The sequence below is a fragment of the Drosophila melanogaster genome, chromosome X (assembly GCF_000001215.4).
Source record: "Drosophila melanogaster chromosome X".
In the NCBI taxonomy this organism is placed as follows: domain Eukaryota; kingdom Metazoa; phylum Arthropoda; class Insecta; order Diptera; family Drosophilidae; genus Drosophila; species Drosophila melanogaster.
This window is the reverse complement of record NC_004354.4, coordinates 1,641,663-1,654,003: the sequence shown is the minus strand read 5'-3', so window position 1 is coordinate 1,654,003 and position 12,341 is coordinate 1,641,663. Positions and strand designations below refer to the sequence as shown.

At 45.7% G+C, this 12,341-nt stretch overlaps 2 protein-coding genes across 17 annotated transcripts in view; one reads left to right on the top strand and one right to left on the bottom strand.

Moving 5' to 3' along the window:
- The window catches only part of Mur2B (Mucin related 2B), a 145,235-nt gene that overhangs the window by 14,785 nt on the left and 118,109 nt on the right, over nt 1-12,341 (top strand). The window lies entirely within an intron of this gene.
- Nucleotides 1-12,341, bottom strand: part of br (broad) — an 89,738-nt gene that overhangs the window by 10,866 nt on the left and 66,531 nt on the right. For 5 of the 16 annotated variants that reach the window (NM_001144672.3, NM_166897.2, NM_001169167.2 and 2 more), the window contains one exon: nt 4,626-6,639. The exons of 5 other annotated variants lie outside the window; for them this stretch is intronic. In NM_001144672.3, coding sequence (NP_001138144.1) covers nt 5,291-6,639 — 1,349 coding nt within the window. In that variant the 3' untranslated portion in view covers nt 4,626-5,290. Of the gene's footprint in view, nt 1-941; nt 6,640-8,841; nt 11,120-12,341 lie in introns of those variants that run through there. 6 more of the 16 variants (NM_001201598.1, NM_080020.4, NM_001201597.1 and 3 more) reach the window with 3 other exon arrangements.

Sequence of the window (12,341 nt, the reverse complement as noted above, 5' to 3'; positions counted from 1 at the left end):
CGGATTGGGGTCAGCGTAGTCCACTGGACTGGACTGTACTGTACTGGACTGGACTGGATTGGATCTGAGTGGAGTGGTGCTCCACCACCGGCGGTGATGAGTGGCCCGTGTTATCGACTGACAGTTAACAGTTACGGTTACAACTAGCGTTATCAGTTTAGTGGGTAGTGGGTGGTGGAAGGTTGGAAGGTTGGGTGACATTGGATTAATATAGCGATCTGGTGTTAGGCCGGGGGGTTTGGCGAGACAGGGGCGAGACTGAGAGCGACCATGCCAGGGTTAGGCGGCATTCTGCGCTCAATGGGGTGGGTGCGTTGTTGTTTTGGATGAAGTGGAGCGGAGTGGACAGAATGAGTGGTCCCACCACCAGACACTCGCACAGATCGACTCATGGACTCAACGGCGTCACAGGTTTGGTAGTCGGGCGGGATCAAGTCGGGGCCGTGGAGAAAAGGGGGAGAATGGGCTGGGGGGAGATTGCAAAGTGGACACTGAATCATAGAATCGAGAGCCCCAAGTTTCCCGTTCCCAGTTCCTGGTTCCTGGTTCCCGTAGCAGGACAACCGGGGGGTTAAGAAAGAAATCCTCGGCACATACAAAGGTTCACTTATATACATTCTATTTATTTAAATAATAACACGATATCATTTCTGTTTTAATTATGAAAATACTTCGTTTTCCTTTTGTCTGTCTGTCTGAGTGTGTGAGTGTCTGCGTTGCATTGTGTTTTTGTGTGCGGTTTTCATTTGACTGACTGATTTCAATGATCTTGCTCTCTCCGATTTACGTATAACGAAATGAATGAGTTCGGTTCGGTTCGGATTTGTTTGATTTGGTTTTGGTTTTGCTTCCTTAGAGTTGTCTTGTCTGCTTGACACTTACACAAATACATAAAATTATTAATTATTTAATTTGTTCGTTTTCTTTATTATTATTTTTTTGTTTTTTGTTTTTGTTATTTCGTTACTTTGCTTTGCATATATATGTGTGTGTAGGAGTGGCTTGCCGCTTGGGTTAGTTCTAGTGCTGGCACCTTGCTTATAATATGTACAAGTGAACGTACAGGAGACAAAAATGTACATTTCTTACTAGGCTAGAGTGGAAAACTTAATAGTTTTTATTGTAGTTTGAGTTCGAGTTCAAGTTCGAGCTTATGGGAAAAACAATTCGAAATTGTCGCCAAAGGAAACTTCTGTCTGTTGCTTTTTGTATTCATACTACTGCTGTTGGTTTTCCCTTTTGAATTCTGACTTGATCTTCGATCGGTGTGGCTGTGGCTGTGGTTGTGGGTGTGGGTGTAGTTACTGATATTGGTATGGGTTATATTTCTACAGCTATAAGTATGCAAGCGTTTGTGTACGAGTGAGTGTTTCCAACTAGATAAGATATTTAACTGATTTGGCTTGTCCTTGATCCTGAGCGTAGAAAGGAGCCGAATGGAACATCTTGGAACACCAGAATCCACGTCCATTCCGCATCCTTTTTGCACTCAACACCTTTTGGTTTCGGTTTCTGTTTCGGTTGCGGTTTCTATTTCTATGCATATTCGATTGAATGCTGGGGGTAAGCTGTCATTTGCTCTTACTTCCTCGGATTTGCTATTTTACTTATGTATGTATAGCCATGTAGTTACTGCACTGTTACTGTTGCTGTTATTGTAGTTTAGTTTATTTTTAAATATCGCGTATTGTAATTGTAATTGTAGTTGTTAATGTAATTGTAATTGTAAGCTTTATGTGGCTTGGAGCTAATGGTTCATTGGATAATACGGTTCAGTATGCATACATTCAATTAACTGGCAAGGGATTTTGGGAACTTCGGTTAGGGGAGGCTGTAGGGAAACATCTATACGAATAGGAAAAAATATTCTTAGTGCACAAGATAAACAGGCGAACCTACTATTGATTATTAGTTGGTATTCGGATGTTTAATCGGTATTCTCATTTCTGATTTGGGTTTTTTGTATTTCTGTATTTCGGTATTCTTCTGTTAGGACGCCTCGCTTATCGAGGCCTTACTGCTGCTATTTCGAGTATCAATATGCTATTTAGTTAGTTTAGTTAGTTGGCTAGGTCCTCAGTGTAATAAGTTGAGTAACTTCTGGGCTCTGTACTCACATGACGACCCTCTCATACACACACTGGGTTTTTGTGATCTGTGAACTGTAAACTGTGAACTGTATACGCGATGTCTGTTAGTCGGTGAGTAGTACATGTTTTAAATAATCGACATTTAAACTTCCACTTCCTTGAACTGCTATGTGTGACTCAGTACTCAGGACTCAGTACTCAGTACTCAGTACTCAGTACTCGGTACTCGGTACTCATACATACATACATGTGTCTGGATTTACAAATTCCACATTTATTGAATATAATAAAAACGAGGTGACATTGGGGGTGAGGTCGGAGCACTCGGATGCTCTGTATATGTGTATATGGCATTGCAGCTGGCGATTTCAGATCGCGTGGGGCGTAACAAACGGAGGGTTCTCCTTATAGATTAATAGATAGATACAGATTCGGGTACGGACACGGTTATGGGTGTACTCGTACGTACGGTGAACTTAATGTAGTCGAACGTGCATAAGCTATGTAAATCGAATTTTGGTATCAAAACGTAGATGATTCAACTTAATCGACTTTTCAGACTTTTCGTTTGCCAAAAGAAGCAAGAAAAAAAATACATACATTGGGGAAATTGAAAATTTCGCCATGCGCCTAGATTATGCGTGGGTGCGTTACATTAAGAGTTAATTATAATAGGTTGTATAAAATATAAAATTCGACTATACTCGCATATAACGTATCAGCGCTCAAACTTTTTTCCACTTCCACTTCCTGTCCTCATCTCTCACGCTTTTCCTTTCTATCTTCATATATGTAGATACTATCGGTCATTTAGGCCTGACTTTTAACTAAGGCTACTATCCTTTCTATCGCTATCCCAAAGCTTATGGGGACCCCAACGAAAAATCCAAGATGAAATTGCACGCGCCTAAAAAAATATTGTCGTTTCCTGCGGTTTCTTTGCCTGAGACCACCTGATACGGCCTGTTCTAGTTCTAAATCTCGCCCCCCTCCAAAGTTCTACTTCGAGTGATCAGTCTTCAAATTAAGTTAAGGTGTGCTGGAAGCAAAGTAAACCATCATCATCTACATATATCTGGTCGCTAATTTTGATTATACATTTTGAGTCGCAAAGTGTGCCAATTGGAAAGCATAGTATAGTACGTACCATAAGTGCCGGCACTTCAACTGGGGACCGTCAATTAAATTGTTCCTTGTCGAGTTTCAGCTACATACATATAAGCTAACGTTTATCGATGAGTGCTCATCGCCCCCTTCGGTTGAGTTTAACACTAGTCAGTCCTGGTCCCCGTTACTCCCATCCACTACTTCCCAAGCTTCGAAACGCGCACGACTTACTCATCTGATTAACTCCACTCAGTGCTATTTCCACCTATACACGATCACGATCCAAGATCTCCGCCCACCCGACTTTCATCTCGAAAATTGATTTATGCTTTGCTGCGTATGCGTTATGCTGAGTCATAGTCTTAGTTATATTCGTATCGCATTCGTCTCATAGTTATGCAAATACATTTACAAATGTATTATGTATTTATGTATACTCGTGTGTGGTTTCCTAGGAGCAACGCTCTTAGTTGTAGATAAGTAAAAAAAAAAATCGTATTACACACTCGTTCACTTAGGGCTAGGTTTACATTGTTGTGGTTTTTACATTGACCTTGCTACTCATTTGATGAATATTTAGTGGCTGCTAAATGTACACATATGTTTATGTATATATATATATCGTATCTTACAATCATATCAAAAAAACAAAAAAAAATATATATATATGCATTGGTTTTTTTTTTTTGTTGTTTTTCTGTTCATGAGTGTGCAGTGGTGAGGAAGATAGAATAGTTATATGTATGCTGTACAAATATACCGGGAAATGTTGCACATTGGTTGAGTGACTTCGATTCAGTGTGATCCCCGGCTGCATCGATACGGGGATCGGTTCCTTTCGGCCCCGATCGAATGTGATCTGATTGGACAGGATCGGATTCACATTCAGATTCAGAGCCGGGGTGACGATGGGTGATGACATTCAGCGCATTTATTGGGTAATACTCAGGGGCGTGTGTGGGGTGGGCATGAGCATGAGCATGAGGATGGACATGTGGCATGTGGCATGTGGCATGGTTAACAGTCTTCTATCCTGTGCTCCAGGCTCCAAGCGTTGGAGCGCTGCTTCTCCTAATCTAGTGTTTAGTGACAAACTCTATTCGCATCCCAATTTGGGATGGTCAAAAAAAATCCTTATATGTATACGAGTACGATTCCAACGCGATCTGAATGAGTGTGCGTGTGTGTGTGTGTGTGTGTGTGTGTGTCGGTGTGTCCATTATGCTTGTATATAGCTACATATACATATATAGCTTTATCGTAAAAGACCTTTGTTTTTGCTTGCTTTATAATCAAGTCGTAAATAATCACAGTTTTTCCATTTGCCTAAAAATGTTTTTGTCTTCCTTTCCTCTCCTAGCTTGCGCTTTCATCATTGCTTTATCTCGATGTTCGCCATTGTATTTTAGTTTTCTTTCGTTTTTTTTTCTGGCCGAAAAAGTCTTTGAATTTTCCGTTCTGTGAGATCCGAAATTGAAATGTCTACGTGGTAGTAGTATAGTCCTAATCTCCCTCTGCTCCTTTTTCGTTCGGTCGGTTCTTCTCCTTCTCCTCCTCCTTGTTCTCCTCCTCGCTTCCTCCTCCTCGCTTCCTCCTCCTCGTCCTTCTCCTCCTTTGTGTGTGTGTGTGTGCCTTTGTGTGCGCGTGTGCGTGTGTCTGTTGCCCGATCATCATTCGTAGCATACTTTCTGGCGCCTTGCTTATTGGTCTAGTAAATTCATGCGTTCATATGGATGCTGGTGCGGATGGGGATGCGGGTGCTGGTGCGTCAGCTGGTGGGGATGCTGGTGGGACATCGGATGCTGATGTGCTAGGTGGTGTGGCAGGTGGTGCTGCAGGGCGGCGGCGGCTGAGAATCCACCGCCCCCGGCCGCGTGCTCCAGCTGGGTGAGATCGACAGTGGGCGTGCCACTCGGCCCCTGCACTCCTCCGTACTCCTGTCCGCCTCCGTTGATTGACTCCGGCCCAGCTCCCACTCCACCTGGGCCTCCTCCCGATCCACCCGCCGCAGCTGCTGCCGCTGCAGCCGCCGCTGCCGCCGCGGAGTTGTTGAGCGCCACGTGGAACAGCTGCTGCAAGAGTTGCTGCTGATCTTATAAGAAGTCCATGCACGGTTTGACAATGCCCGGCGACGACTGTTGCTGCTGCTGCTGGTGCGCCGCCGCCAGCTGGAGCGTGGAGCTGGCCGTACCCCCGGCCACGGCAGCGGCGCCAACGATCGGAGAGAGAAGCAGTTCGGCCGCCGCGGCAGCTGCGGCTGCAGCAGCAGCCACTGCATTGCCCCCGGCCCCGCCTACCGATCCACCGCCCACATTAACGCTATTGTTGGCCGCCGCTGCTGCTGCGCTCAACGAACTGAGCGACTGATGCAGCCGACTGCCCGGACTGCCCGCTTGGCTAACCCCGGCGCCGTGGTGGAAATACGAGTGGTGGTTCTTCTGGCGGCGATGATAGATGCTCTTGTGGTTGTTCAGCGAGTTCAGCGTGCGGAAGACCTTGTGGCACAGGTTGCAAACGGCGTTGTTCAGCGGCTGCAGGTGCTGCTGCTCCTTGTGGCGTTTCAGCGTGAGCTTGGTGCTCAACAGTTTGCCGCACACGTCGCACCGGTGGCAGGCGTTGAGGGGCAGGGGCAGGAGGAGTCTATTGGCCTGGGCCACGTCCTGGGCGCGCACTGATGACAGCAGGCTGCCGCCGGGTCCTCCCGGTCCGCCAGCGCCGCCTCCGCGTCCACCCGCTCCGCTGGCCGAGGAAACGGCCCCCGAGGGGGAGAGCGAGGCGCGTCTGTGGTGCAACAGGTGATGGTGCTCCATGGGCGATCCGGCGCGTGCCAAGGCATGGGCGTGGGCGGCATGAGCATGGGCGTGAGCGTGGTGGGCGGCAGCGGCGCTCAGCTCGTGGTGGGTCGCGTGCAGCTGGTGGTGGCTGGGCAACAGCGACAATGGGTGCTGGCCGAAATGTGAGTGGTGCGACGGCGGCGGCGGTGGTGGTGAGCCGGTGCCGCCTGGCCTCTCCAAGTCGCGCTCATGGTCGAGCGAGCGTTCCCGCTCGCGCTCCCGCTCCCGTTCGCGTTCTCTTTCGCGCTCCCTCTCGCGCTTGTGGTAGGCGGCGGTGGGCGAGGGCGTGGCACTGTGCCCGCCGGCGTCTGGCATTCCTTGGGAGGATCGGGAGAGGCTGCGCTCACTACCCGCTGCAATGTGCAGGTCGCTGGACTTGCAGCTCCCGCCGCCCGATTTCGGTTGTTCCTGCTTCAGTTGTGGACTGTTGGTATGTGGTGTGGAATGATGTTGTTGTTGGAGGAGTTGGTGTGGTGATGACTGTTGTTCTACTTTTTGTTGTTGATTGTTGCTGTTGTTGTTGTTGTTGTTGCTACTACTATTACTAGGGGTGCCACCACTACCGCCGGGCACAATGACGCCACTGAGTAGGCTGCCGGTGCTGCCACCTAAACGGTCATTTAGAAAGGAAGAGAAGAAAAAAAGAGACAATAGTGACTTTTCTGTATATTTGACTTTGTTGTTATTTGTTTGGTTGGTTTGTTTGTTTGTTTGTTTGTTTGTTTGGTTTGGGTTGTTTCTTGTTGTTTAGTTGTGTGTAGTTGTAGTAGTAGTAGTAGTAATAGTAGTAGTTTTTGTAGCAGTCGGTGCGTTCATGTCTAGTTGTTGTGGTGTTAGTTTGGCCTCGTCCATGTCAGTGTATCTGTTATCTGCATTTGCATCTGTATCTGTATCTGTTTTTGTATCTGTATCTGTATGTTTGTTGTTTGTTTTGTTTACTTTTATAACACTAACAAATCCAGGCTCAAAACAATGTACATTTGCTAACTTTGCTTTTCCATAAACTGTTTTAATTCAGTCTTTTGCTTAGGTCGGTTGCTTCATTTGGTTTTTTAGTGCGGAATTTATCTGGCTCTCATTGGTTTTGATCAAGGAATTTTGTATTGAAAAAACGCTGTTCGAGTTCAGATTTAAATTCAGATTCATTTTTGGAGTGCGATTCGCAATCTCACATTTTCGGAGTTTCGGGTTGGTTCTCATTTCCTTTTTTTGGTTTTGGCTTTTTTTTTTGGGGAAAACGCATGGAAATAAAATGGTAATAAAACGGTTTGTTGACTGTTTTGTTGCTGTTTCTGTTGTTGTTGCTGTTGCTGTGGCTAGTTTGTGATGGTTGTTGTTGAACTTTGAACTCGAATTGCACAGTTCATAATGCCGAAGGTGGGAAACTCGGCTCAAATTCGATATCGAATCCGAGTCCGAATCGGATTTGTTTCGGTTCGGTTCGGTTCGATTCGGAAATTTGCACCCCGATCGTTGGCAGTTGCAGGTGCAGTTGCATTTGCAGTTGCCACGACCTTGGGGACGACCTTGTAAACTGGTGGATAATTTTGTGGTGTCTATTTTGCCAATTTGGGTGTGCTCTGATCGTTGATAATTTGTCACGAATTTCGTGGATGCTTTAAACCAATTTGTCTTGTCATTTTTTCGATTCGATTCGCATTTCTCGTTTTTCGATTCAATTTCGACTTCAATTCCAATTTGTATGCGTTCATTTTTTCGCTCGATTTCGATTTCGATTTTGATTGTGATTTTTCAATTGTTTGTTAAGTTTAGCAAAATTTTGAAACATGTTTGGCCTGATTGATTTGTTGTATATATAAAATGTTTAGTATTATTTTGATTTTCCCTTTTAGTTATTCTGTTTTTTTTTTTTCGATTTTTATTTTGTTTACTTGCAAGTTGTCAATTTTTTCTTGCGGTTGTCACTAGTGTCTCTTTTTTTCAAACTCAATCGCAGCACCGTTGCCTGTGTTGGGTTCGATTGGGTTTGCATAGGTGGGAGTTTTGGGTGGGGCTCTGGATTCTTGGGGTTCGGGGTGTCGGGGGGAACTGGTTAAAACGAACCAAATGTGCGGTAGATTAAACGTGCTTTCGGGAACGGGTGGGTCTCACACACAGGGGGCTTATTCCAATGTTCGGTTGTGTGCGTGGGTTGGTAGTTAGGGGTCAGTGGATGGGGGGGGGGGGTCACCTCTGAGATTCAGATTCAGATACTTAGCGCTTCATTGGTGGCTCACCGCCCCTCACAGTGGAGTGGAACGGAGCGGAGCGGAGCAGAGGGATCGAGTTCGTGGCTTGGTTGATTGTGAGGTGTTAGTATAGTTCTAGTTATAGTTATTTTCTTGCTGATCAGCCCAAGATTCTGGGGGGTTCCTAAAATGGGCAAAGTTCGCGCTCGACCCGAGATTAACGTATGTGGCGGATTAGTGTGATGGGGTCAAAGTTCGATGCGATTCGGATAGGTTCGGCTCGGCTCGGCTCGGCTCTGCTCGGCTAGGCACACATGACATGTTACACTGACGTGACCCAAAAGGGCCAGGTCCTGGCACTACGATCTAGGTTATGATGTATGGTTATGAGTGTGGACAATATGTGCATGATAAGTGGCTGGACGTACAGAGATAGAGAGATAGAGGGTGAGGACTTTGGACCTCTATCGGTCCTATCTTTTGGTTATTTCATTAGGTTCGGTTCCCAAGGTTTCGCTGATGACAAAGCCTCGATTCACATGCATACAACATACGAGGCTGGGGACGTGGGTGCTTTGGGGGAGTGGCCTGGGGAGCGGAGGGTAAATGAAATATCGCTTTAATGTGTAGACGTTTATTGTAAATATAATGAATTGAATTAGAGTAGAAAGTGGAGTTCTTCGCGCAGAGCCGCAAACGCTGGTACATGGATCTCAGCTGCATTGGCTTGGCGCTCTGTGAGTGTATGGTGTTTATATGTATATATATATATATTTGCTTGTATTCATAGGTCTTACGCACAAACAAGTGTCTGTATCTTTACTTAGCAGCACTAAAAATTAACGAACACAGGTTTACTCATCAAAGTATCCGGTCAACATTTCGGTATCATTACTCAATATTCGCATAACTAATATTAAATATACAAAAAATCCAAAAAAAAAAAAATACGCTATGATTAAACATTTCTTTATTCTAGACATACATATGCATCGTGATTCGTATGTAAATAGGTGTGTGCGTGTGCGTGTGTTACGGTGCGCTTAACCCTAACTATTCAAAATCTGATAACTAGTTTAAAGTACTAAAGAAAAGATCTTTGCAATTGGTCGGTCGTTCGGTCGGTCGCTCCCCTGCTCGTCGGTTCATTTTTCTTGTAAACTCCTAAGCTTCCAAACATGTGTTTCTTCGCCTACAACTAGCTATAAATCGTAACTTTTTAACATTATGCATATACTTCGTAATGGTAATAAAAAAAAGTGCAGTTCGTTCTTTAGTTTAGTCTAACTTTAAGAGAGAGATTATTCATACGTCTAACGCTTCACATTTCCCTCTTCTAATCGATGTGCGCGATTGCCGCCTATCATGAGGTGTATACAGAATAATATGCTGTCCATCGGATAAATTGTATTTAGTTAAAGCCATTTCGAAGAATTCACTACGGGCACCTCTGTTAGCTCCTTATTAAGACGACAAACAGTGAACCTGGACAGGGATTGGGATTGGGATTGGGATTGGTATTGGTATTGGGATTGAGATTGGGTTCGGGACTGGGCAGTGGGATGGTAATGGGGTGCCCATACCAAACTCCTTGGAACTTTACAGGGGATGGGCGGGTCTCGGGTTTACTAACAGCTATCGATTTAATCTGTATAAACTGCGTATCCTGTGCTTAGCAACTACCGAAGGCAACTAATTGTAACTAGCCTAGACTGTGTGTATGTATGTGCACATTCGCTTCCTTCGTCCTGGTCTTTAATAGTTAATGTGTACAAAAAGCACCGTCTTGAGTGTGTGGGTGTTGGTCTGGGTGTGTGAGTGAGTGAGTATGAGTGTGTATATGTGTTCCTACATATGCTTGACATTCGGTTCATTCAAACTTAACAAAAACTTGCTTCCCCTCAACTGGAGAACCCCCCGTGGTGCGGATGCGGGCGCGGATGCGAGTGCGGATGCAGGTGCGGGTGTGGGTGGTGCTGGGCCTGATGCTGCTGGTGGTAATCAAAGTACATGAAGCCCTATGAAGAGGAGTGGTGATTGAGCTGCTGCTGCTGGTGCTGCTGGTGATAGAAGCTATTGGCCGCCGCCTGGGTTGCGCCGACGCCTGGCTCCTGCTTCGGCTGCTTGAGGTTGCGGTGGTAGATGCTCTTGTGGTTGCGCAGGCTATTCAAGGAGCTGTAGACGCGCTTGCAGATATTGCACACGGGCTCCTTGGTGGGGCGCATGTGAACGTTTTGGATATGCCGCTTGAGGCGCGTCAGCGAGCTCAGGTTCTTGTTGCACGGATTGCACCGGAAGTCGTCGCCGCCGCTCGCTGAATTGTTCAGTCCCCCCGAGGTGTTCAATGTTGAGTTCGAGTTGTTCAGCGAACTGTTGGCGCTGCCGCTCGTCGAGGCGGACGCGGATGCGGCAGCGGCCATCACCGCCGCGTACATTTGCTGCTGTGTGGTGGTGGGCGTATTGGCCTTGGGCGTACTGCAGGCCAGGATCCCGTTGGGCTGTTGTTGTTGGCCGCTGGAGCTGTTCCCCTGCTGCTGCTGCTGTTGCTGTTGCTGCTGCTGTTGTTGCGACATCTGGTGCTGCTGTTGCTGCTGCTGCTGCTGCTGGGGCAGCAGGGCGGTCATTGACAGGCCACCGTTGCTCCCGCCGCTGCTGCTCCCGTTGGCTGCAAATGTGGAGAGGTTAAGGCCACAGATGCCGGAGGCACTTGTGATGGCTGTAGGTCGAGTTGGAGTTGTTGTTGTTGGAGTTGTTAGAGTTGTTGTTGTTGGTGATGGAGTTTTTTGAGAGTTGGAGTTTTTTGTTGGTAGAGAGTAATCGTAGTTGTTGTTGTTGTTGTTGTTGGTAATCGAGTTGTTTATTGTTGTTGTAGTAGTTGTAGCATTTGTCGTCAGTTTACCTGACGACAAGGTGGGGAAAAAAGTCAGAAAACGTCGCATTAGCCCAAGGACAACGAGTTGTTATTGAATTGAATTGCTTTTTTCGTCTCAATTTTGCGTGATTTCTCATTGGTTTCGATTTGGATTTTGAAATTTTGGAATTTTTTCAGAATTTTTGATTTAATTTCAGTTGATTTCATGTGTGCATTGCCGGATGGTTATCAGAAAACGAATTTCGTTAGCATTTTTTGCATCAAATATATAAGTTTGCTTCATTTCTGCTTTAGCTTTTTTGTTAACAAAAGCTGGTGGCTAATTTAACTTTGGATTTATTTTTCGATTGTTCAATCTGTTTTTCTAGCGGATATATAGAACGGCGGAGAGAGAGATAGAGAGAGAGAGGAGAGAGAGAGAGAGAGACAGAAAGAAGTATATGGTGTGGTAGGAAGGGATGGATATATCGGGGGATATATATTGGGATATCTGGGGATATCGGGTAAGTGGCATGTGGAAAAGAAAACGGTTGGCTTCGCATGGCAAATGTGAGAAATTGATTTCTTTTTGATTGTTTGACGACGATTCAGTTTCAGTTCTTCACCATTCAACTCAAAACCGAATTGCGTGACTGTGACTGCGACTGTGACTGCGACTGTGAATCAGTTCAGTTCCAGCCCAGTTTAGGTCAGAATCGATTCTTTCATTCTTTCTTTCTTGGCGTCTGCGTCTACATATGGACATCGATGTCGATCTGATCGCTCGATGGACACTACCGGATACTCAACGTGTGCAAAATTGTTGGGGTTCTTCGTTTGGTTTTGGTTTTGGCTTGGTTTTGGTTTAGGTTTAGTTTGAGGTACTTGTTGGTTGGCTGGTATTGGTATTGGTTTGGTTTTGGGTTTGCTGGTTGGTTTGTTTTTTGTAGTTTGGTTTGTTCTTGTTTTACTCATTACCATAGTGTGCGGTGTTGTGTGGCAATTTAAAATTAGGATTAGGAATAGTAGGAGGAGCCTTTGAGTTCAGAGACGTAAGTGGTGTGTTTGTTGTGTCTGTTTGTGTGTGTGTGTGTGTGTGTGTCTGGGTGCTTGTGTATGTTTCCGTTTTTGTGTGTGGGTGCATTTTGTAGAACACCGTCACCATAAGAAGTTCATATCATCTCTGTATCGCTTTTATTGTGCGTGTTTTGTGTGTTTTTTTTTTGTGTTGTTCTGGTTCTTTGACTTCCCGTACCTCGTGTCTTTGTGT